General features: G+C 38.4%; 1 protein-coding gene across 5 annotated transcripts; it reads right to left on the bottom strand.

Annotated features, from left to right (window-relative positions):
- Positions 1 to 17,512: 17,512 nt before the first annotated feature.
- LOC107469826 (GTPase ERA-like, chloroplastic) lies at positions 17,513 to 23,278 on the bottom strand. Of its 5 annotated transcripts, none has more exons than XM_016089203.3 (11): positions 22,970 to 23,277; positions 22,752 to 22,851; positions 21,818 to 22,247; positions 20,538 to 20,683; positions 19,819 to 19,959; positions 19,636 to 19,749; positions 19,405 to 19,530; positions 18,548 to 18,646; positions 18,262 to 18,363; positions 17,940 to 18,020; positions 17,513 to 17,753 (listed from the first exon to the last, which is right to left on the bottom strand). In XM_016089203.3, exons 3-11 carry the CDS (start codon positions 22,176 to 22,178, stop codon positions 17,667 to 17,669), a joined length of 1,257 nt encoding a protein of 418 aa, XP_015944689.1. In that variant the 5' UTR covers positions 22,179 to 22,247; positions 22,752 to 22,851; positions 22,970 to 23,277; the 3' UTR covers positions 17,513 to 17,666. The 5 variants fall into 5 exon arrangements, with proteins under 5 accessions (XP_015944689.1, XP_015944688.1, XP_015944691.1 ...); XM_016089202.3 differs by having other exon boundaries at positions 22,975 to 23,277; XM_016089205.3 differs by lacking the exon at positions 22,752 to 22,851 and having other exon boundaries at positions 22,970 to 23,278.
- Between the last annotated feature and the right edge of the window lie 1,677 nt (positions 23,279 to 24,955).

Here is a 24,955-nt window from a genome sequence, read left to right as displayed (position 1 = left end):
ACACGTCGCTGTGCAATTCTTCAAATCATGCGTCCGCGTCAGTCACGCGCATGCATCGCCGTGGAAAGCTCCAAATCGCGCATACGCGTCAGTCACGCGTACGCGTCACTCCTCGCAACCATCTCTTTTGATTCTTGAGCTGCAGAAACTCCATCAAATCCAGTAGAATGCTACCTAAAATAAACAAAATTGCAAAAGAATCAAAATAGCATCCATATTGGCTAAAAGATAATTAATTCTTTATTAAACTCAACAAATTAGATGCAAATTCACTAGGAAAATATAGGAAAGATGCTCACGTATCAGGCAGTGGCAGCAAGGAACTTGAAGAAGAAGAGGCTAGGGTTTTGCTCCAAAGGGGGTAACGAACGGATTCCTCGCGTGGTCTAGAAATTCACAAATGTGTTCTCGTTGAAAGTATAGCTTCTAAACTAACAAGGAATCCTTTCGTGCAAAAGTTTGGTTGTCACAAGTAACAAACCCCTAATAAAATTGATAACCGAAGTATTTAAACCTCGGGTCGTCTCTCAAGGAATTGCAGGGAAGTGTTCTTATTATTGGTTATGAGTTGTGTAAATTGGGGTTTAGGGGATGAGAAATGAGAAGAGTAAATTGTAGAGAAAATAGAATAATAACAATAAAAACTCTTGGCAAGGTATAAGAATTAGAAGTCCTATCCTAGTTATCCTTATCAATTGTGATGAGAATTGTCCGTTGCTCCCACTTGATCAACCTCCAACTATGAAGATAAGTCAAGTGGATGATTCAATATGAATCCTCAAGTCCTAGTCAACTCCTAAGGAAAGACTAGAGTTAGTGGAATTCAAATTAATTAGCAACTTTCAATTAACAATCGACAAAAGGAGTTTGGTAACTCAAGTGTTACCGATTACTCAACCAAGGCCAAAAGGGTGAAAATCTAAATTAAAATCCTCCCAAGCATTTTGTCAAACACTTGGAGGGCATAACACAAAATAGTAGAGAAGTAATAGGAGATAATAACATCCAAATAACCAATCTCAAATATCAGCAACATAGATCAAAAGAGAGCAATCTTGAATATGAAATACCTCAAATTATATTAAATAGAGAATCCAATCACAAAAGGGAAGTATAGATCAAAGTATTAAAGTCAATAAGAGTAGGAGAGAATTAAGTCAAGGAACATTAAACCTGGGATTGAGAAGAGATAATCCTAGATCCTAAAAAAATCTTAAATCCTAAAACTTAAGAGAGATGAGAGAACCTCTCTTTAAAAAAAACTACATCTAAAACCTAAAGTTCTATGAATGTGATGAATGAATGTCTCTCTCCATTCTGCCTCACTCCTAACCTCTAATCTAGAACTGGGCAAAAAAGAGCCCAGAAATTGTTGGGAGCGATTTCTGCAGCTTCTGCACGTGGTGCACATCATGCGTACGCTTGGGTCACGCGTGCGTGTCGTTTGGCGAAATCCCTTATCACGCGTACGCGTCAGTCACGCGTACGCGTCAGTCACGCGTACGCGTCAGTCACGCGTACGCGTCAGTCACGCGTACGCGTCAGTCACGCGTACGCGTCACGTCCCGCTGGTCAGCTTCATTATTCCTTTGTGTTCCTTCTATTTTTGCTAGCTTCCTTTCCATTCTCCAAGCCATTCTTGCCCTATAAAGCCTGAAACACTTCAACACACAGATCACAACATCGAATGGTATATAGAGGAGTTAAAATTTGACAATCTAAAAGCTCTGGAAGCGAATTTCAATCATAGCATGAAATCAGGAAGGCAACATAGAACATGTGAATTTTATGAATAAGTGTAGGAATAATCTCATAAATTCCACTCAATTTAGCACAAAATAAATCATAAAATAGTGGTTTATCAACCTCCTCACACTTAAACATTAGCATGTCCTCATGCTACGCTCAAGAGAAGCTATTAAGGAGTGAAGGCAAAATGGTAGGATGCATGAAATACAATGCAGTCTATCTAGATGTGAGCTACCTATATGCATCATGATATTCTAGTTACTATTTCTATATTCATATCAAAACATTTTCACAATTGAATTGAGTTGATCAAAAGAGTTCACAACTTGCGAGACAAGCAATGGTAAAATGTGGATATAATGGAATGAGCAGTTGAACCCTCACTGGATTTGAATATGCACTCTAATCACTCAAGTGTTTGGGGTTAAACATCTCAAAGCTCCTCTAATCGTGCTTTCTAAAACTTTTTCTTCATCTAACCAATCAACAGAAATTTAGTGTATAAATACAAACATCATGAGCTCTTTTCAAGGTTGTAATGGGGCTAAGGTAAGGGTGAGGATATTTGTATGGCCAAGTGAGCTATAATATGAATCTTTGGCTAACTCATGTTTTTACCTAACATACATATACTCTATTTTATATGTAAAATTATTCTTAGCTACCCATAATTCCCAATCTTTCATAATTCACATACTCATGTGTTGTACGTCTTTTTATTTTCACCATGTATGCATTGATCTTTTATTAATTTAATATTGGGGTTATTTTATCCCCTACTTATTGAACTTAAAACTCTCTCTTTTTTTGCAATATAGGAAAATCAATGCATACGGTATTTCTTTTTTTACATGAGTAGGCATCCCAAAATCCCAAAAACTTGCCAATAGAATTCAACATCCTTTTATCAACCCAAGTTTCCACAGTTTACCCACACTTAGTTGACACATAATTTCTACCTTAAGCTAACCAAAGATTTAATGGGGTAAATAATTTTATTTTTCTACTTAAGGCTAGTGATGTGGTAAAATACAGAACAAATGGGGATTAAAAGGCTCAAGGTGGCAAACAAAGGTGATTACAGTGGTAGGTTAATTGGGATAAGTGAGCTAATAACAATAATGGCCTCAGTCATATGCAAGCATGAAAATACACTAAATAATGGACATATAGAATGAAACAAATTATAGATTATAATCATAGAGAAGAAAACACACAAGAATAAAATATTATGGTTAAATAATGTAACCATGTAATTAAGCTCAAAACTCACGGGTTGTGTGTTCTTAGCTCATGTCCATGTTCCACTACCTATACCTGTCATGCAAGCTACTAAGAAGTTTCAACTTCATTGAATGTGAGTCAATCTATGATTGCCTGGTTTACGAAGAGGGTATATTCCTTGAGAATTTATCAATTGACCGACATCCATTATTATATATATACTAAATGAGATGTTTGTGAATATGAATAAAAAAACTAAAATACTTTAGTTTATCCCTATTTTCAATCAAACCAACTGCTCATATATAAAGGGGTAAACTAAGCTCAAAGATCTACATTTTTCCATATCACAACTAGTGCAATACAAGCTAAATATCCAAGATATATATATATTTTCCACAGTTAGTTGACACACAATCTCTACCCTTAAAGTGCAAAATGCAACAAAGTCAAGATAAATAAGAGTACAATAGAGTAGAGATGTCCAAATACCAAGAGAAAAATAAAATAAAATAAAATAAAAAGAGAAAAGTGGTCTGAAATAGTTCACCAAAAATATAATCAACACTAGAGATGGCGACCTCCCCACACTTAAATAATAGCATCGTCCTCGATGCTCAATCAGGTCAGGTGGGAAGAGTCATCAGCTCCGGAAGGCTCTGGTGTGGGCTTTGTAGGTGCTGGTGGCTGGACTGGTGCTGGAGGCTCTATAATCTGTACAGGCCGAGACTCCTCCTACTGGATATCTGCCTGGGTCTCTGCCTAGGTCTCTATCTCCTCGTCCTCGGCCTGGTCATGCTCCTCTTCAGAATGCTCGGATGGCGTGTCAGGCTCGGATGGTGTGTCAAGCTCGAAGGGGATGTTAGTGTGTCCAGACCTGATCATCAACTTTAGATGCTCATAGCGTTGTTTATGGCGATGCTCAGATCTCTCATAACGCCGCCGGTTGTGGCGCTCCATCTAATCGAAAGAGGCGGTGTACCAGGTGGTAAATAGGCTGAGAAGCTGGTGATGGTGCTGCGGGAATAGATGGGGCTGTAGATGCTGAAGGTGCTGCTGAAGATGTGGCGGCGTCTGTAGGGGCGGTAATGACAATGACTCTGTGACCTAGAGGACCGAACCGCTTGCCGTGCGGTATAATCTTTCTGTAGTCGGCAGCCGATGGCTTCTCATCCTCAAGCTCCCAAGGTACCTCAGCTCGGCAAGCTAGCTGGGTAATCAGATATAGAAAGAATAGGGTGCCTCGAACATGGACTCGGGCCATATACTATCTGATCAACCGTGGAAGGTATAGTTTATTTCCTTCCATAACACACCAGATAAGGATAATCATGGCAGCTGGCACCTTGGACTCATGAGTACTGGGCATCACATAATTGCTCAGGATTTACTACCACAGTCTCGCCTCATCATTGAGATAGATGATCTTCATACCTCTAGGAGTTACTGTAGACTTTTCTATAGCCCAGGGAGCAGCAGGATCGATTGCTATGGTGCGCCTGACAGCATCCCAATCAAAGCTCATGAACCTGATAGACTCCTTAGCCTGCTGATAACCATCTTTATCAGCTGGTTTAAGCTGGAAGTTGAGGATATCCTCAATCACCTCCTCAGTCACCAAAATTTGCTTCCCTCTAAGCTGAACAGCATCAAAAGTCATCATATAGTAATTGCAATAGAATTCACGGACCCAAGATGAGTTTACTTCAGTCAGATTTCTCTCTAAAAACACCCAACCCCGCTGTTTAATTTTCTCCTCAGTGTACTGTTTTAGTTCACCAGGGATTTTGAGGGTCCTTTCCAAATGTAGATGCCTCTTTTCTGCAAAGGTCGGAAATTTGAGCTCACAATAACGGTTTGTAAACTTGATTGGGTCATTGGCTGGTACAGCCTGATCGGCCTTTTCTTGCGGGGTGAAGTTCGTTTCCTTCCAAGAGTCGTTAGAAAGGATATCTGTCAGAAAAACTGATGACTGTCCCTTTTTTTCATACCAGTAGTAGCCGTAGCCTTACCCTTTCACCGAGGATCAGACATCCTGAAAACAGAAATTCAAGATACAATTTATTAGGCTAAAGCAAGAAATTAGAGAAACAGATAATATGCAAGCATCATATGCAGTGGATAGGCAAAAGAAGAATGAAAGCCACAGCAAGAAATGAGTTATGCATATAAAGGAGATTGTTGATGATTAATCATGTAAAGCGAGAAGCATAAAAAGGAATATGATCATCAACAATGCACGTCAAATAAAAAGGGAAATCAAAGGAAAAGGGAATGCTAGCCCAGCAACTCATGAAGTGGCTATGGTGTAAACCAAATAAATCGGTATTTCAAAAAGCACCAAAGTCAATTCATGAGTCGAAGATAGGAAAAACGGGTTTTAGGAAAATTGGGCAGCATTCTGGCAGTGAAACGGATGTTCCTGGTAAATCAAACAAGCAGGAAAACTCATGAAATTCAGTAATGGGCAAATAGCATGAAAAATAAGGTAATTCATATGGTTCATGCAATGGAAAGCAAAACAGAACAGGTAATTTTATAAGCAAATGAGATAATAAAGCAGTGATAAGCAGTGATGCAGGAAGTAATTCAGCACAAGCCGCATGCTTTATTTGAGCAAGTAGCAATCAGGGGTAAATCATGTCACCTAGGCAACAAAAAGTGGTTAATGAGGTTCTAATTGACTCAGAAATCCATCAATTAGTGCTAATAACGGCGAATGCACATAAGCGGGAACCAAAATAAAGCGGAAGCTGACCAATTGACCCAGGAATTGACCGTGGTCTGAATCAAAGAAGTTTTCAGTCAAAAAGTTCCAGGGTCAATTTCGCAGGTGCAAGTTCAATTAAAATAGAGGTTCCAAAAATTTTTGCAGCATGCCGGCTATAAATTGGACGTTCCCGGGTGAGAAATAGTAGCAGAAATTCAGTTCATGTGATGTTAAAGTGGTACATAAAAGAGTAGCAATTAGCAAGTCTCATGAATTCAGAAAAACAAATTCAATCTGCAGCAGGAAATGCAATGCATGTGGAATAATGTCAAACGACATGAAACAGTAATGATCAGCAATTTAGCAGCATCAACACTAAAGCAATTTCAGTGAAAGCAAGCAGCAAGGACGGTGCAAGTATCAGACCTGAATCTACTAACCACATCCTAGTTACCTAACTACCTAAAATCCACTATGAACATGCATCTCCAACTAACCGAAGTTGAATAGAATTCAACTTAAACGAACTAACTTGAATAAACAGAAGTAGATATTGAAAGCAGAGACTAAAGTAGTGAGACATGGGAGGCTTGGTAGCGGAATTGGGAAGGAAATAGGGGAAGGAGGTTGCGCCAGGAACTGCTGGTCTGGGGATGGTGGCGGGCTGGCAGCACGGCAGTTTGATGCGGTGTGGGGTGGGCGGAGCGGTTGGGGATGGTGGTTTGGGAAATGGGCAGAGAGAGAGAAAAGGGGGCAAGGGGAAGGAGAAGGAATGGGATGGGAGGGATGATTGGCGATGGTGGTTGCACGGCAGCGGCAGGGGTGTGTGGCGGTTAGGGCGATGGGAAGATTGGAGAGGAGAGGAAAGAGAAGAAGAAGAGGGAATGGGGTGGAGCAGGGGTGATCGGAGACAGGGCAAAGAAATCAAATGCACGCGTGCGCGTGAATCACGCATACGCGTGGAAAGCCAAAAATTGTATTGGTGCGCACGCGTCAAGGATGCGAACGCGTGAAGGGGATAAATAAAGGTGACGTGTATGCATTAGGCACGCGTACGCGTCGGCTGATCTGGTGCTAAATGCACAGGTACAACGTCGTTTTCAAACACACCTCTGCCTGCTCTGAAGGGAACATAATTTTTTGTGTGACGCATGTGCGTCGCGCACACCTACGCGTGATGTGCTAATAGTGGAGGTGACGCGTACGGGTTAGGCACGCACACACGTGAAAGCATATAGTTTGAAAACGACACGCAAGCATCAGGGACGCGTACGCGTAATGCAATTTGTGCCTTGGACACAGTGCCAGCACCAAACCAGCCGAACTTTCGGCCAATACACCTTTTACGTCGAATTCGCAAGGTCACGCGTGCGCGTCATTGGCGCGTACGTGTGAGGTGTCAAATTTTCATATGACACGTATGCGTGGGCTACGCGTACGTGTGGTGAAGCTTGTGCAATTGGCACGCTTTTTGCACTGTTCCCATGCAACTTTTTATTCAAATTTTTTTTATGCAGTATACAGAATACAATGCAGGTAATGATGCATGAGTTATGATTTCTAAATTATGACGAGTAAGCATAAAATAAAACAGAACTAAAGGTGAAAAGGTACGATCATACCATGGTGGGTTGTCTCCCACCTAGCACTTTTAGTTATTGTCCTTAAGTTGGACATTGGATGAGCTCCCTGTTATAGCGGCTTATGTTTGAACTCATCCAGGAATCTCCACCAACTTATGTACTTCCAGCAACCTCTGGGGTTCCAAACCAGACACAAAAAGTCCTCAAGCAAATTGAAGCAAGTAACACGACCCCAAGAGTGTGGAATGCCAGATTGAATTTCGGGATCCCGAACCTTGCTTTTGCACCCATCTTTGAATTGATCTTCATTATTCCAACCAGGTGGCAAGAGAGTTGAATCCTCATCAGAATGTCCAAACAGCCTTCTAAACCCATGCATTCGAGCTCTGCACCAACCTGTGTATCTCAACTTGGAGCATACAACCATCCTGAACCTTGCATGATAACTCCTGTCACTGACCATCTTTCTCTTGCTCTTAAAGCCACAAAGAGTGCTAAGCTGACCATCCGTTTCAAGTAACCCGTATTCAAGTGGGAAAGCAAAGGTTGAAGATAAGAACTTTACCCACTTGAATGTTGTATTAGATGGTAATGGTTTCAGGAGAGTTGTTTCTAATGGTCTTGCAAGTTCTATTCCTTTATGTTCTTCCTTGAATTCTTCCACCTCTTTGCAAACTTCTTCAACTTCAACCGCAACCTCATCAAATTCTTCTGATTCTTCCCCGTCACTCGGGTCATAAGTTGGAGGTTGAGAAAAGTCTACCTCCACATCAAATTCAAATTCACTTGGGGAAGATTCTTCAAGCTCAAAGGGTTCAATGGCGGACGCAGAGTCATAACAAGAAAGGTCTAATTCGTGATCATCATCTTCAAGGGAACTCGCCTCTTGAATTATTCTGTCCAAATCTTCATCAGGAACATGCCTTGGAGGTTGTGCACGATCCTCCTTAACATTAATTTCAAGCTTATTGGAAGAATACTCTACAACTCTAGATTCCTATGGAGGTTCAGCATCTCCTAAGTCTTCGACCACCTCTTCCTCTTCAACAATTATAGCTTCCTCCAGCTGCTCCAACACAAAGTCATGCTGCCCACTGTCCAACGGAGTTTCTAACTTCTCCTTCATGCTGAGTTCTTCAGTAGACTCTCCACGTGATGTCATGGGGGTACCTTGAGTGTCCGAACATTGGGAAGCTAATCGACTTATCGCTTGCTCTGGTTGATAAAGAGTTGCATGAAATCGATCCACTGTTTCCTTGAGACGATCCCCTGATTCTTGTTTCGCTTGGATTACGTAATTGGGATCATGTGGCTCTTGGATTGATGGATATGGACATGGTGTATATGGAGGTGGTGGTTCTTGGGAATAATTGGGTTGAAATTGGGGAGGTTCTAGATATGGTTCATATGGCTCATAAGGTAGGTGGCATGGTGAGTACGGGTCAAGATCATATGAGGGTGTTTGATGGTAAGGGGCTTGTGAGTATGATGGTTCAAAGCTATACTACGGAGGGGGTTCATAGAAATATGGTGGTACCTGTCGGTAACTACAAGGGGGTCCACCATATCTATCGTTTCGGTGCACACCCTGGAATGGTTCTTGACTATAGTAATCTGGCGGAGGTTGGTTGTCACAAAGAGGCCCACCATAACTATTGTCTTGGTATGCATCATAATACGGTTGTTGGTCATAGTGCATTAGAGGGGGTTGTAGCCAAAAAACAAACATTTAAAAGGTGACACTAAATTAATCATCAACAACACCATATCTAAACTCAAAAATCACCATTCAACAATTACAAAACACTGAAAACAGCAGTACATTATAAAACACAAACAACAACACCAGTAAATTATCGAACATCAACACCATTCAACAAGGCAGTGATGACACTAAATTAAATATTAAACAATGAATGAAATTTTAGAAATTAAATAGAGCATTAGCAAGGCAGAAATTCAAAAGTTCAAAACAACACTAAATTAAACAGAGCAATAGCAAGGTAGAAGAAGAAGAACATTAGCAACAATATTTGAGCAAAAGTTTCAGAAATTAAAAGGAAGAAGAAGAACAAAACATTCAGTAACCAGAGCCATCAATAACCAAAGCAAAATTAAATGGAAGAAGCAAAGTACGGCCACTCACCTTCGACGGAGACACGGACGGCAACCGACGAGAGACGAGACGACGGCGACAGGTGAGATGATAGCAAACAGCGAGCTGCTCCAACCTCCAAGCCACGAAGAGAGAAGCCAGTGGACGACAGGCCGAGCTACCTGGGTTCCAGGGCTAGAGAAGAGGAAGAAGCGGAGGCGACGAGAACAGAGAACCTGGGGCGGCGGCAGCAAGGAACTTGAGGAAGAAGCGGCTAGGGTTTTGCTCCAAAAGGGGGTGACAAACGGATTCCTCGCATGGTCTAGAAATTCACAAATGTGTTCTCGTTGAAAGTATAGCTTCTAAACCAACAAGGAATCCTTTCGTGCAAAAGCTTGGTTGTCACAAGTAACAAACCCCTAATAAAATTGATAACCGAAGTATTTAAATTTCGGGTCGTCTTTCAAGGAATTGTAGGGAAGTGTTCTTATTATTGGTTATGAGTTGTGTAAATTGGGATTTTGGGGATGAGAAATGAGAAGAGTAAATTGTAGAGAAAATAGAATAATAACAATAAAAACTCTTGGCAAGGTATGAGAATTGGAAGTCCTATCCTAGTTATCCTTATCAAGTGTGATGAGAATTGTTCGTTGCTCCCACTTGGTCAACCTCCAACTATGAAGATAAGTCAAGTGGATGATTCAATATGAATCCTCAAGTCCTAGTCAACTCCCAAGAAAAGACTAGAGTTTGTGGAATTCAAATTAATTAGCAACTTTCAATTAACAATTGACAAAGGAGTTTGATAACTCAAGTGTTACCGATTACTCAACCAAGGCCAAAAGGGTGAAAATCTAAGTTAAAATCCTCCCAAGAATTTTGTCAATCACTTGGAGGGCATAACACCAAATAGTAGAGAAGTAATAGGAGATAATAACATCCAAATAACCAATCTCAAATATCAGCAACATAGATCAAAAGAGAGCAATCTTGAATATGAAATACCTCAAATTATATTAAATAGAGAATCCAATCACAAAAGGGAAGTATAGATTAAAGTATTAAAGTCAATAAGAGTAGGAGAGAATTAAGTGAAGGAACATTAAACCTGGGATTGAGAAGAGATAATCCTAGATCCTAAAGAAATCCTAAATCCTAAAACTTAAGAGAGAGGAGAGAACCTCTCTCTAAAAAAAACTACATCTAAAACCTAAAGTTCTGTGAATGTGATGAATGAATGTCTCTCTCCATTTTGCCTCACTCCCAGCATCTAATCTGTGTTTTCTGGGCCTGGAACTGGGCCAAAAAGAGCCCAGAAATCGCTGGGAGCGATTTTTGCAACTTCTGCACGTGGCGCACATCACGCGTACGCGTGGGTCACATGTGCGCGTCGTTTGGCGAAATCCCTTATCATGCGTACGCGTCAGTCACGCATACGCGTCACTCCTCTTTTGCGCTGGTCACGCGTACGCGACATCTGCGCGTACGCATCACTTCCCGCTGGTCAGCTTCATTATTCCTTTGTGTTCCTTCCATTTTTGCAAGCTTCCTTTCCATTCTCCAAGCCATTCTTGCCCTATAAAGCCTGAAACACTTCAACACACAGATCACGGCATCGAATGGTATATAAAGTAGTTAAAATTTGGCAATCTAAAAACTCTAAAAGCGAGTTTTCAATCATAGCATGAAATCAGGAAGGCAATCTAGAACATGTGAATTTTATGAATAAGTGTAGGAATAATATGATAAATTTCACTCAATTTAGCACAAAATAAATCATAAAATAGTGGTTTATCAGGGGGTTTCACGAATGACGGTGGAAGGGGTTTACGAATGGAATGGCCGCATGGCTTCAGAGGCTTGCACATTTGATTTTTTTTTAGTTTTAACACAAAACGGCGTCGTTTTCATAGAACCGGCTGGTTACCGGTCCGGTCCAACCGACTAGTTTTCGGCCAGTTTAGTGATTTTTAAACGGTTTTTTTATCAGTGTTTATTGGTAGCGGACCGGACCGTTTTCATTGCCAGTTCCTAGTTGAACCGGTTTTCAGAACCATGATTGTAACTAATCAGCTTAAACTCTACATGCTATAACTAGGTTTCTTTTGGACATATCATACCATACCATACCATACATACATACATACATACATACATACATTCTTTATTTATATTATGTCTAAAACATCTTTTCTTACCTTTACGCTTTTCGTTATCGTGTGTGAACGTTTCACGCTTTTGTATCTCTGTTTTCTACATCTTTGAGCTTTATTCCTTCATCGGGCTTTATTATATTCTTTGATTATATATTATTGTATGAGCTTTAGAACTATCATGGAACTTTGTCGCCCTTTGCTTTACAAATTGAGATAAAGCTTAGCATGATAGGGTGTTACACCTTACTTTGACTCCGAAGCTCCTTATGAGATTTTGCTATCATGGCTTCATTCAAACACACCCCATCATCCCCTCCCAGACGTACCTATGTCGGCGAGTGGATCAGTACCTATGGACGAGTGCAGTGGCAGTGGCACTAGAGATTTCCTTGAGGTTATAGAGATTTTTGACAATGACGACCAAGACCCAGAGAAGGATGTGGAGGTGATAGAGATCTTGTCTTCTGATAGTGAAGATTGACCACAGACAGTTATGATGGGTAGTATGTTTTGGACAGTGTCTCCAGCAAGCATAGATTTTTATGTTTAGTCTCTCACTTTTGGTTAGGACAATCGAGATATTAGGAGTTGTTAGAATTGCTAGGCTAGTTCGGGCATTAGATTAAGGGCTTCCCTTATGGATAAGGGCCTGGAGTGTTATATATAAGTATGTAGTCATAAGCTATGTTAAGGAAGAACATTTAATGAGTTACTCGCAACTCGAAAAATCGATCACGTGCTAACAAGGTAACAAGCTTAAAAATAATTATTAGTTAAGCTTAGGATACAAGTTGATAACACTCAATTTTCAGTATGATCATGACATACTAGAAATTGGATCGTTACACTCTTCAAGAATGGAAAATTCTAGAAACCCTGCAATGTGCACAAATGATAAATATATTTATGATGTTTTTATCCCCACTTTCAACATCATATTCATTTGATCAATTGCAACAACATTCATCGTGTGATGACCATGCAGCATAAACGTTAACGATTCCACCAGCAACTCATGGTTGTGCGCATCATTAAACTAAGAAATTATCCATCTACCACTTTCTCGATGAAGATGAACAATCATCCCCCGCATCTAGTCTCTGCCTTTGACTCCCTCTTCTATCATTGTGCATCATTAAGTGAACTCGGCTCTCTAAATCCTTGCCTAAAGCAAACAAACAGTTGCTGATAAGACTCCTTGTTCCCATTTTTCCATAACCTGCTCTTCCGCGCAACAATCAATTCATCCATTCATTTTTTCACACAGATTATAGAAACTAAATGTAACAGATCTATCTGAAGAATGAAACATCCTTATCTGTAAAACAAAACATCCTTATCTTTGAAATTAATTTGCCCCAGGTCGGCAACACCATTCCCACCTCTTTCATCCCAATTGCCATACAAGTTGTCGCCAAAATATTTTCTCCCGCCAATCCCGCAAATAAAACTTCTTGAACAAAAGGTTCCCCGCCGTAACAAATTTCCATTTCATCCTCCATTTCCACATCAGAAAATTAACCTTGATGGTCATCACTATCTTCGTCGATGAGGCAACCGAAATCATTGAAATGGTTCACTGACTCTTCCTCATCACAGGCAGCCTACAAAGAACCCACAAAAGTAAACATAAACAAAACACAAAACAACATTATTAACATGATTACCACGACTGTAACAACTCTATTCATAGGGGCTTCGTTTTAACCCGGTATAGCATAACCTAACATGAACTTGCCAACCTAGATCCCAATCCTTTGCACACTATTTGATATCTGCCACCAAACATCTACTCGAACATATTAAAAACCAAAAAAAAATCTATCAACCAATTTTAACTACCTATGATCATCATGTGTCAAAAAGATTTTTTTTTCTTCTCGTACATTTAACTTCAAATTTTGTAAGAGTGGGGTACCTACCTTTAGAGCACGATTCATTGAAAATGTAGACTTAGAGCATCTCGGATAGCATATTTCTCTCACTCAAACACAGTTATGGAAACCGGTTCGAATTAGCCAGTCGAACTGGTCAAACCGGGAGCCGTTGGTAAATACAATTCGGACAGAAAGTAAAACCGTCAATTTTAAAAATCGGAGTTGGACCGTCGAAAATCGGTCGGTCAAACCGAACCGTGACTCGACCGATTTTTTAAATTTGGGCAAAACGCTGCGTTTTGCATGCTTAAAGGGCCAAAGGAGAACCCTAGTCACCCACAGAGGCACAGACCCACTCCTCTCCTCTTGAGCCTCCATTCTCACCTCTCACGTCTCCAGTCTGACTCACCTCGAGCTTCCGGTGGAACTTCTGTCCGACCACTGTCGTCGTCACAACTTCTGTTGTGCTAACGTCAGCTAGCACTGTTTGCACAACCACGAATCATCGCGAAGTTAGCCTTCAAAAATTGCAGCCACCGCAAGGGAGGAGGGAGCCTCTGCTGCGTCGCCGTTGTGCCTCCATCGCTGCCAATTCATCACCGTTTCTACTAGGGTTTGTTGGAGTTGCGCAAAGCCATCGTCGTTGTTGTCACGTGAAGAAGGAAGCGAGAGAGACCAAAACTGCAAGAGAGGAGAAGTCACCCCCGCCAAAAGCCGCTGCTGAAGACCCCATGATATATCTTTGAAAGTTATTATGATTTTCCCACTATTGTTGCGATCTGCTATTTTCTTTGTAATTGTCTCTAAGTGTACTTGATGTTCCGGATTTAGAGGATTTAGAGTTATTTTTTATTGAATTTCTGGAGTTGAATTTTGAATTCGTGCTTGATCTGCAATTTCTGTTTGATTATTCTTATTGTTGTTGTGGTTGAAATTCAAAATTGAAATCTAATTCTTCTTCTTCGTCAATTTCATATTCTGAACTTATTGATTTGTGAACTGATCTTGTGAAATTGAATTTGTGATCTGTTGTTGGATTTGTTGCTAAATTGCTTGTTGAATCTGAATTTGCATCGATTTTGGCCTCTTTTTTTTCTTGAATTTCTGTTGATGCTACTGCGAGTCTTGTTCTATTGATAGCTGAGATTTGGTTACTTCTTGATTGATTTGTGGTGGTTTCTATTGTTGCCTTAGTCTAGCTTTAATCTCTTCCTACTCAATTTTCCATTCTGCAACTTCATTCCAGCATATTTCTAGCAAGCTTGGACGCACTCTAATTGGTAGCGATGATAGAACGCAATTTCAAATGTTTCCAAATTGGCAAATGGATTGAGCACCTTCCATAACTGAAACCTTCTTAGAGCTTTCCCTTTCAAACCTCTTTCCACCTCTATGGATCTCTGCTCCTCAGGTGTCCATCCATAACCATCTTTTCCATTGAATATTGGAAATATATCTTCAAATTGTTGAGTTGTTTATTTTTCCATGAAAAATGGAAGAAACCTCTCAACGAGAGCACCAATATTAGAACTCCCTCTTTGAGTTAGCTAGGGAGAGAAACTCCAAATTAAACCAAGTTTCAATATCAATTCATTAATTCCTTTAATACATTGATAAAAGTCTCTTTTCTATATTCTTAAAAGACTAAGTAATTCTAATGGGCATAACTAGTACCCTTCCTAATATTAAATCATAACATGTAATGGCCACTGTTTATGAATATCAGAAGTATGCAAAATCAGCAGAGGATGTTGTTGCTGATGTTCTCAAAGCATGTGTTTTATTTGTCATTTTCATTTCAAGTGGTTAAATGGTTTCACTGAATTCAAGTTTTGTGCTGCTGAATAAGGTAAGGGATTGTGAATATGAATGAATGTGATAAAATTGTGAATATGAATAAATATGATTGATGACAAACTTGGATGTTGGCATTTTATGTTTAGTTGGTTGTTTTTTATTATTTGACTTGAGTTTGTATTTGAATGAGATCATAACATTCTGGTTTATATAGTAGTTTTAATTTGGATGATATTTTAAAATTTATATTATATTATAATTATGTTTTAATGTATTTATTTATATTTTATCTATTATTTTATTATAAAACAGTTTTTTCGATTCAACCACGATCGAATTGGTTGAACCTATAAATCAATGAACCAATAACTAGAGTGGTTCAATGATCAATTCGGTTTTCAGAACCTTGCTCAAACGTCTTTCGGATCTAAACATGGTTGAAAGCATTTATCTTTGGGTAAACTTGTTCATATGAAAAAAAAATTTGGCCAAATGTCCAACCCATCCAAATGTCAACCCAGAAAATTCTTTGAAAAAAAAAACAATTTCAAAAAAACAAGAGGTAATTTCAAACATTTCTGTCTCAGCAGCAATCTGTGTCAAAAGCAAAGTTTTGAAAAATCATCAAATCATTTTAATTACTTATTCATCGGTTTATTAGTTTAAGCGGTTGGTTTATTAGTTCAACCGGTTCAACTATTAGTTCAACCAAAAAACTGTTTTATAATAAAATAATAAATAAAAAATAAATATACTCATTAAAATATAATTATAGTATGACATAAATCTTAAAATATCATCCAAATTTAAAATATTACATCAATCAAAATTTTTTTTATCTTATGATAAAAACAAAAAAATAAAATAAATATTAAAAATTAAGTTTTTTTTTTTGTATACAAATCAAGTCTTATTTTTATTCATAAGAAAATTTAAGATTGATGATATTAAGAAAAGCAGCTTTATCTATTGGATAATTCGCAAAAAAAAAAAATATGTGTTTGGCTTATGGACTCAAACCTTATGGCAGCAGTGCAGCATCATCAATCAATTTGTGGCAGAGAAGCTTTATACTTATTAGCATATCAAATTAAAGCTTTATACTTAACCTATCCTTATTAGCCTCTTTCTAGGAGGCTTAGGCTAAAACTCACCGTTATTACCTCCTTTGAATTCAATTGACTCGCTTCCCCTATTATCATGCAATGTGGGACCTACTCTGGATTTATCCTCAAGCATTATTATATTAGGAATGGGTTTGCATGATTGTTGTCCCTCAAACAAGAAAACTTCATCCCTGGTCACATTCTTCTCCGCAGCAGTATTAGATGTCTCCACTGCCGCCATTGATCTATGCTCCTCATGCTTGTTATTTTGCAAGCTCGTCCAGCTTCTTATTCTCACAATCACATCCAACATGACCATCACATAGACAATAGTTACAAATCAAATGAAGGCTCTCATACTCTACTTTAAAATTTCGTCCATCAACTTCCACCAAACGCACAATAGGTACACCTAGATCAATTTGCACGCACGCTCTTGCGTATTTCCCCGGCTCTGCTGATTTAGTAGCAAGATCGACTCGGACAGAGACTCCAATGGCGGAAGTGACTCTCTTCATGGCCTGTTCATCATAGTACCGTATATTCAACCATTGTTAATAAAGCAGAAATCAACCGTAAAGGGTTTCACTACGACATATGACCCGCTAATATCCAAGGTCCTAATAAACTCTTTCTCTCTATCCTCCATCTAACAAATATAGGCCTCCTTTCAATCTCCAAACAATCTTCAGTCTGCGCATGAGAGCCTTATAGATCATGTCTCCCCAAAACCTTGATGACGATAGCGTCTTGATATGCCCTGGAAAGCATTTCCTTCCCCTCTTCTGCGCAAATCACCCTGGGAGGCAATGCATCATCTTGCTTGTCGATGACCTTGGCTAGCCTTTTCCCGCCAACGCCTCATCTGTCGCCATGGGTTGCGGAATTGATCCCCCTACAACCTTGTCATGAAAGGAGACTCTAAAACTCTTCGAAGAATCCTCATTTAATCCATTAGATGCCCTTTGCCCACCCTCCGTAGTACTTGGTGCACTTCCCCCGTCACTCTCCCCCTTATCTCTTCCATTGGTGGAGCCAATAACCTCGCTCTGTTTCGCCCTCAGTTCCCCCGCCTCCGCTCTCACCACCACTCATCGCTCTGCTTCACTTTTTTTGGGGTATAAAATTGAATGAATATTTTTTCCCCAAATTTGAACAAACCAGTTTGCCGATTTACCGTCGATTTTGCCAATTTTTTGCCAGATCGATCTAGTCTAGTTTGAAGAAATTGGTTTAACTTGAAAGAAGAAAGGTGGGGAAGGGGGGTTAGTGTCAATCAAAATTATATTACGTTTGGTGGCACCGACGCCTAGGGATCATATCTTACACATCAAGGAATATTTGACGAACATAAATTTGCTTCTTTGGGTCATATAACACGTATCTGACCCCCATAACCATAATGATTAAGAAGTCCTTCATCTTGTCGCCAATTTTCTTTGACTTTCACTTCAATCTGTTCAAACATCACCTCGAGGTAAATATTATCCGGCAACAAGAAAGGGAAAAAAAATGCACATTGATTATACCACTCTACTAATTGAAGATCAAGATTAGTTAATGAAGCAGTAAAAAATACAATGTCCGAGTTCAACCAAGCACCACGCAAAAGTAATACTTTGATCATAATATACGTAAGTACCTCAAGATAAACTTTCTTCTGTAGAAAATCTTCTATGTCAAGGCGAGCAGCTGTTGCAAGCAGTTTCAAAGCCTTTCCTTCCTGTTGTAGTTGACAGGCAACATACACATGGGTCACTGTTCAGCCTTTATAATGCATTGCATAAACACTCATTTAATTTACAGGTCACTTTTGGTTGCAAGCAATGTCTAGTGTCAATGCCTAAACATGCATAAACTTCTTTTCTTTTTCGGAGACTATGATCTCATATTAGAAATTAAAGTCAAATCAAAACTAGTGCATATATGTCAGAACCGCTGAACTACAAGTGTAAGTGACATACTCTTCCAATAACAATTATCTTCTGAGAGTTTTTCTCAACCAAAATCTCCACTTGTATGAAATCCTTTGCAGTTGGCCGAGTCTTATAGCTTACAACGTTTACCTGGATGATTTGAAAATTAAGAAAATATTTTTAAATATATATTGCTATAATAATAACTTGGTTGTTCCTTCCTTTTTTCAACCCGGAAACCCTCTTTTCCTTGTCTATCTTGTTTTCCATTTTGCAGGGTTGGGAGGTGAAGGTGTACCACGGTCCACGAACAAAATAAACCCTTTATAATTACCTGGCATGCGTACGGAATCTCATTTCGATACTGCATAAAAATCTTTTCTCTAACAATTTCAGCCACAAAAAATCTTTCTGGATGCTCACTGACAATGTCCTGCAAATTCAGGAACAACATTAGAGCGGAGAAGGTATAAGAAAAAATTAACCTATCATGAGCAGCATACCAGAATGCTCTAGTGATGGCAAGGGAGGAGCTGTGCTACATTTTGTAGCTAAAAGACACTACTTTATCTATTTGAGCCTCAGAGGATTGCAATTATGCAGTATTTTCACAATATTTGTAGTATCTGAACTATGGTTACAAGCCTATGCTTCCTTTCCCTATTCTTTACCATAAAGGGTCTATTTCAGTCAGTATGTAGGTGTACTTAGCTGCAAAGTGCAAACTGGTTGCCTGTAAACAGTAGGCACTGACAACAGCCACCACTAAAATCTGTCAATAATTACGTGTATGGAACTTTATATCTAACCTATACCATTATGATTATGTACCAAACACTGTTAACTTTTAATTACATCAATTCACTCTTAACTTTTACTAGATAAAAATATTCTTAGTTAAATTGTAATTGTAATATCTTACCAACTTGCAGATTTAAGACAGCTACGTTCATTTACATAACCAGAATTATTCAAATTAACAAGCTAGTTTTGACTTCACTTTACTCTTCATCACTCATTAGAACTTCTATACACACAAATGCATTTTACCTACTTTCCAAAGATAGGTATGGACTAGCAGAAGAGAGAGCTCTTTTGGCGTCAAATGAACACGCTAGAAGTGAAGTGAAAAAATGATGAAGCAAGTATGGAAATTTGAACGAGGCAAAGAAATTTTGATATTTGACTTGCCTTTGGATAATAAGCTGGTCCATTGGGAAGCTTTGACAGTATCCAGTCCCTGACATCTTCAACCCCATGACCATATTTGGCACTAACTGGAATCACCTCATCAACATCGGTAAATTTCTCATACCACTACAAAGAATTTGAAAAGGACATGGAACAGCAGAAAAACATCCCTATGTCAGTATAGTATATAAACTTATATAAGCTAACACAATTATATTGAAGAATCCCAACCTCCAGTTTCTTTGCAACTTCACCAGGTTTGATAAGATCCTTCTTGTTCAGAATCAATAGAGTTGGAGGCTTTTCTTCAAGGTCTCCTATTCCATCTTCCAACACTTCATCAATCTAAAGACAAAAAGCGAATTAGAAATTGAAGAAAACATATAAATTGGTTTTATAAAACAAGAACCATACTTTTTCAGGCGCTTTACATGCATCAACAAGGACCAACACACAGTCAGCATTTACCACAGCACTGCGAACATTTTTCATCATCATTGAGTCTAATTTGTGCATTTCCTTCTGTAAGACGCCAGGTGTGTCATAAAGTACCATCTGCAAGAGATTAAGTGATCAGATAAATGAAGGTAAAAGAGAATGCTAGTACACATCCCTTAAGAACGACAAACACGGTATATTTATTAGTCTATTGCCATGGGTAACAATTAATGGATAAATAAATTAAAAAGGACTTGATAACTTGAGTTTGATGGTTGAACTTATGAAATTTAAAGAATATTAAAACAAATTTTGATCCATTTATCTTACACCAATTCATTCAATCACTCCATCTACCTAATGCCCTTTTTTCCAGTAATCTTATTATAGATTGAAGCCCATGACGAGGTGCCAATAAAAAACATTCAAATTTGCATAATATAGAGCAAAATGACACAAAGATCACTATGATTTTAGAACATAACCAGCAGACAATTCATAATATCCTACAGGTGTGTGAATTATCTTTCACTCAAAACAAAAGAAACTGGCAAATTGTTGTGGGGAGTAGAGGTAGAAGGAAAAGGACAAGAGAATATAACGAAAATCAAAGGGCCATGAATGACAAGCAACAAGGAACCAAATAGATAAGCTGATCAAATGAAAAACGAAAATTAGCTATGATTAAATTAAACCTGATAATCTGAGCCAGAACATATACAGAGAATTCGATGCCTGGTTGTCTGAGGTTTATCTGTAACTATTGAGAGCTTTTGGCCAATCATTTGGTTTGCCAGTGTACTCTTCCCAACATTTGGCTTGCCAAGTAAAGCCACATATCCTGCATTTACCTTCACACATCCAAATCAAGAAATGCAAAAGCTGGTATAAATTTAAACAACTAGATTAGAATAATAAACTGCTCATCATCTGAAAATCTGAATTTTTAGTTTTCTTCTGTTTTATTTTCCTTGATATAATCATGCAAGGCAATGCACAGTACAAATGAGTGCCCATCCACTAAGGATGGATTTGTTATTGCTGTGATGTTTCAAGAGCTGCTGAGCTCCTAATATTTTTCAACAGCTGCATTTTGAAAGCTTTAATTATGTTTGGTAAAGCATAACAAAAGCGCGTGCTACATGAACTCCCCAAAATTAACCACCATCAACCCTCTCCATATAGGGATACTGAATGGCTCATAATGTCCAAAAAATACCAATCAAAATCACATTTATAATCAAACCAGATTTATATTTGTAATCAAACTTCATAAAGAATATATCAACCTCCATGAAAATATAGAATTAAAACCAGATTCACATTTATAATAAAAAGGATTCACAATTATCAAAATTTGATATTGGTGGCTAAATTTTGGTGCTCATGGTGTATTTTTGTTAACGAACCAAAATATAAGCTTTTGGTGTCCGATTAAAAAGAATCAATTTATAATGCAAAAGTATCTCTCTAATAAGCAATACCAAGTACCCATTTGGATTAGCTTTTTTAAGTACATCTTTTCATTAAAAAAGTACTTACTTAATTATAAAGGTGTTAGATATAATATTTTAAAAAAATAAAAATTAAAAAAAATTCTAAGCAAGCAACATGTTGCTTTCTAAAAAAGCTAAATTTAAAAATTATTTTAAACAATTGTCTATTAAAAAAAGAGTTCTTATCTTTTTCTATCTAAACACAAAATTGCTTTTCTAATTAAAAGAAAATATCTTTACCAAAAAAGATAAAGAAATAAGTACTCTTTTCAAAAGTCATCCAACTCACCTTAAAACCCACCCTAAATTCAACTGTCCATAGGACCTAACAATTTCCAAAAAAATCAACATAAATATAAGAATGCAGATTAACTATATGAACTTGACACAGTTAATGTATGCCAGGCCACATATTGATCAATTTACAGAAACCAACTTAAAACAAACCCACAATGAAACCTAAAGGAAAAGAGAAGAACCGCTTCGGTGATTGGGGCCAAAATCCAAGTCGAGCTCGTCGGCCTCATAATCGTCAAGCAAGGCCATGTTCCTATCAGGCTTCTCGCTGAGGGACAAGAAGGATAGATCATCATCTGAATAAGAAGATTCTTCCTCTGCTTCTGCTTCTGCTTGTGTTTGTTTGCTGATGCAAGCACGGTCTTGTCTCTTGGGGAACGCTTCAAATGGACGATGCATGGTGGTTCTGCAACATCTTTGGGAGTGTAATTCGGTTGGGAAGGGAGTTGGGGCTGTGAATAAGGGGAAGAGGAATTGCGGAATGGGAAGAGTTGAGGTTGTAGTTGGAAGTGTGTATAGCTGCTGCAAGGACAGTTTCTCCATTATTAGAGGGAAGTCACACACCTTGCCAATATTGCTCAAGTTTGAAGAACTCTTCAACAGGGAGGAAACCTGCATATTTTCATATAAGAATTCTCAGCTCCAAAAAATGCTGATGCACAAGGGGGAAGAATGAAAGCAAAATGCATGCAGAAGCTAAACGAAATAGGTGGCAAATCAATGTACCCTGAATTCTAGTGTTAAAAAATTAACTATAACAACTGTTTATAAAAATTAGCAAACCAGTGATAACTGCAGAAAACTTAGGCTGGCGAAATGTAAAAAAAAAAACACTTACAGCTCTAAACTATACGCACATAAATAACATTAACGGACATATATATCCATAGCAAAATGATTAGATATTGTCCGAATGTTTCCATATGATGAATGATGTATATAATGTTTTATCAAAAAATTCGTCATCAAGATTCTTCATGAAATTGAAATCTACAAGCTTCGATCCATGAAATTGAAACAAGTCAAGAATTAAGATGAAATCAAAACAATAGCATACACCTTAATTCACTTTAACAGAACACACCCAAAATAACAAATTGAAAACAATATCAATACCTTGACCTTCAGAGCCGCTAGACCACTAATTCCAACCGTAACAAGACATTCCTTTTTCTCTCATAGTTCTTGCGTTCGTGAACAGATTTTACTAAAGATACTGCACAGTTTGAGTATTTAACAACCACATCTTAGCAAGACACCACAAATATCATTAATTAAGAAAATTACACATGAAAATTCAGAAAATCACAAGATAAAAAGCTAGCAGAACAAACCTTACCAGAATCGACAGGAACCAGTGACGGGTAGCGCGCGGTGAGGGCGAGCAAGAGAAGAACGAGACCAGAACGACTCAAATGGAGCGAGGGGAGCAGAATGAGAGCCGAAGACTGAAACAGAATTCCCCTCGAAGCTGAAAAAGCTGTGATGAGGGTTATGGTTGGCTAACTGAGAGAGAGAGAGAGAGGGAGCACGGCAATGCAGTCACCGTCAAGTGAGAGGGAGTGAAACTGGGGGTATGTGAGAGTATTAGGATCAGGTGGTGGGATGATCCGAAAAACAGTTGAAAAATAAATGGAATAAATTATCCATTATGGTTTTTAGAAGATTCAATTTTTGATACACAAAAAAACTTATATTTTAGCCATGATCTTAGTTTGACAAAAAGACGAAACTACTATATGGGTATTTGGATTAATGTTTGAAAACTAATGTTAATATAAGTATGCTTTTATAAGATTAATTTTGATTAAAATTAAATTAATAATGATAGAAATAAAACACACAATTCTCTACTTGCAAAAAATAGAGGAGTAATAATATCTACTCACAACAAGTATTAACACTAGTATAATAATACTCAATAACAGCGAAAAAATCACATAAACCAAAAATTAGAGACACGCTAATACACCAAGATTTTTAACGTGGAAAACCTCCTCAATGAGAGATGTAAACATCACGAGTCACCAAGACCAGGAAATAGCTTTACTATGATGAAAAATAGGGTACAAGAGAGTCACAAATTACTGCACAAAACGTGCACACAACAAGCCAAACAATCCAAGTTTCAAAACTTTCAAAACAAGAACAAGAAGATGAAAATACCACAAAACAAAGCTACTGTGCGTGGCCAATATCTCCAATTACAGACACCGAATCGAAGATCCGAACGGTAAAATCAAAGAACCAAATGTGTAGAACACACTGTCCAAATTTGAGCTCAATCCAACGGTTAACTAATCTGCAGCGACCAATTTACAGAGACATCTTTGTGTGTGTGTGAAAATAATTTTCTCTTTTCTTTTCTCTCTAGTGTTTGGTATTCTCCTTTCAAAATGACCTCTCTCTCTCTCTCTCTAACCCTAACTCACCTCAGTCATTTCAACTATTCATGGGGTTGGATACTAATATTTGGGATTTTTCTCCACATAGGAAGGGAGCCCAAAAACCCCAACAAATCTCCCCCTCACGACTATGTGGAGATAACCGCCAATCCGGCGATTAAGCAACAAACTTCAAACTTCCATCTTGATAATGCCTTGGTCATCATATCAGAATCATTCTCATCAGGATGAACATTTTCAAGTTCCAACAACTCAGCATCCAAAACATCACGTATCCAATGATACCTCACATCAATATGTTTGGATCGAGAATGAAAAGTAGAATTTTTACCAAGATGTATAGCACTTTGACTATCACAAAACAATACATACCTCTCTTGAGTAAACCCGAGTTCTTTCAAGAAATTTTTCATCCAAAGCATCTCCTTGCACGCTTCGGTAATGGCAATAAACTCGGCCTCGGTAGTAGACAAAGCAACACATTCTTGCAATCTAGATTGCCAAGGCACAGCTCCACCCGCAAAGTTGATCAAGAAGCCTAAAATGGACCTTCTAGAGTGAATATCTCCTCCATATCTGAGTCAGTGTAACCAACTAGAATAGGTTTATCACTTCCATATCACAACTTCATGTTAGAAGTACCACGAAGATATCTCATTATCCATTTTACAGCATTCCAATGCTCTCTTCCTGGGTTTGAAACAAAACAGCTAACACAACCAACAGCATGAGCTATATCCAATCTTGTGCACACCATAGCATATATTAAACTACCCATGGCTGATGCATATGGAACTTTTTCCATGTCTTTCTTCTCTTCATCACTTGATGGACTTTGCTTGCAACTTAATTTGAAGTGTGTAGCAAGAGGAGTACTGACGGCCTTTGCTTTCTCCATTTGAAACCTGTACAGCA

The sequence above is a fragment of the Arachis duranensis genome, chromosome 10 (assembly GCF_000817695.3).
Source record: "Arachis duranensis cultivar V14167 chromosome 10, aradu.V14167.gnm2.J7QH, whole genome shotgun sequence".
In the NCBI taxonomy this organism is placed as follows: domain Eukaryota; kingdom Viridiplantae; phylum Streptophyta; class Magnoliopsida; order Fabales; family Fabaceae; genus Arachis; species Arachis duranensis.
This window is presented reverse-complemented; position numbering and strand designations above follow the sequence as displayed.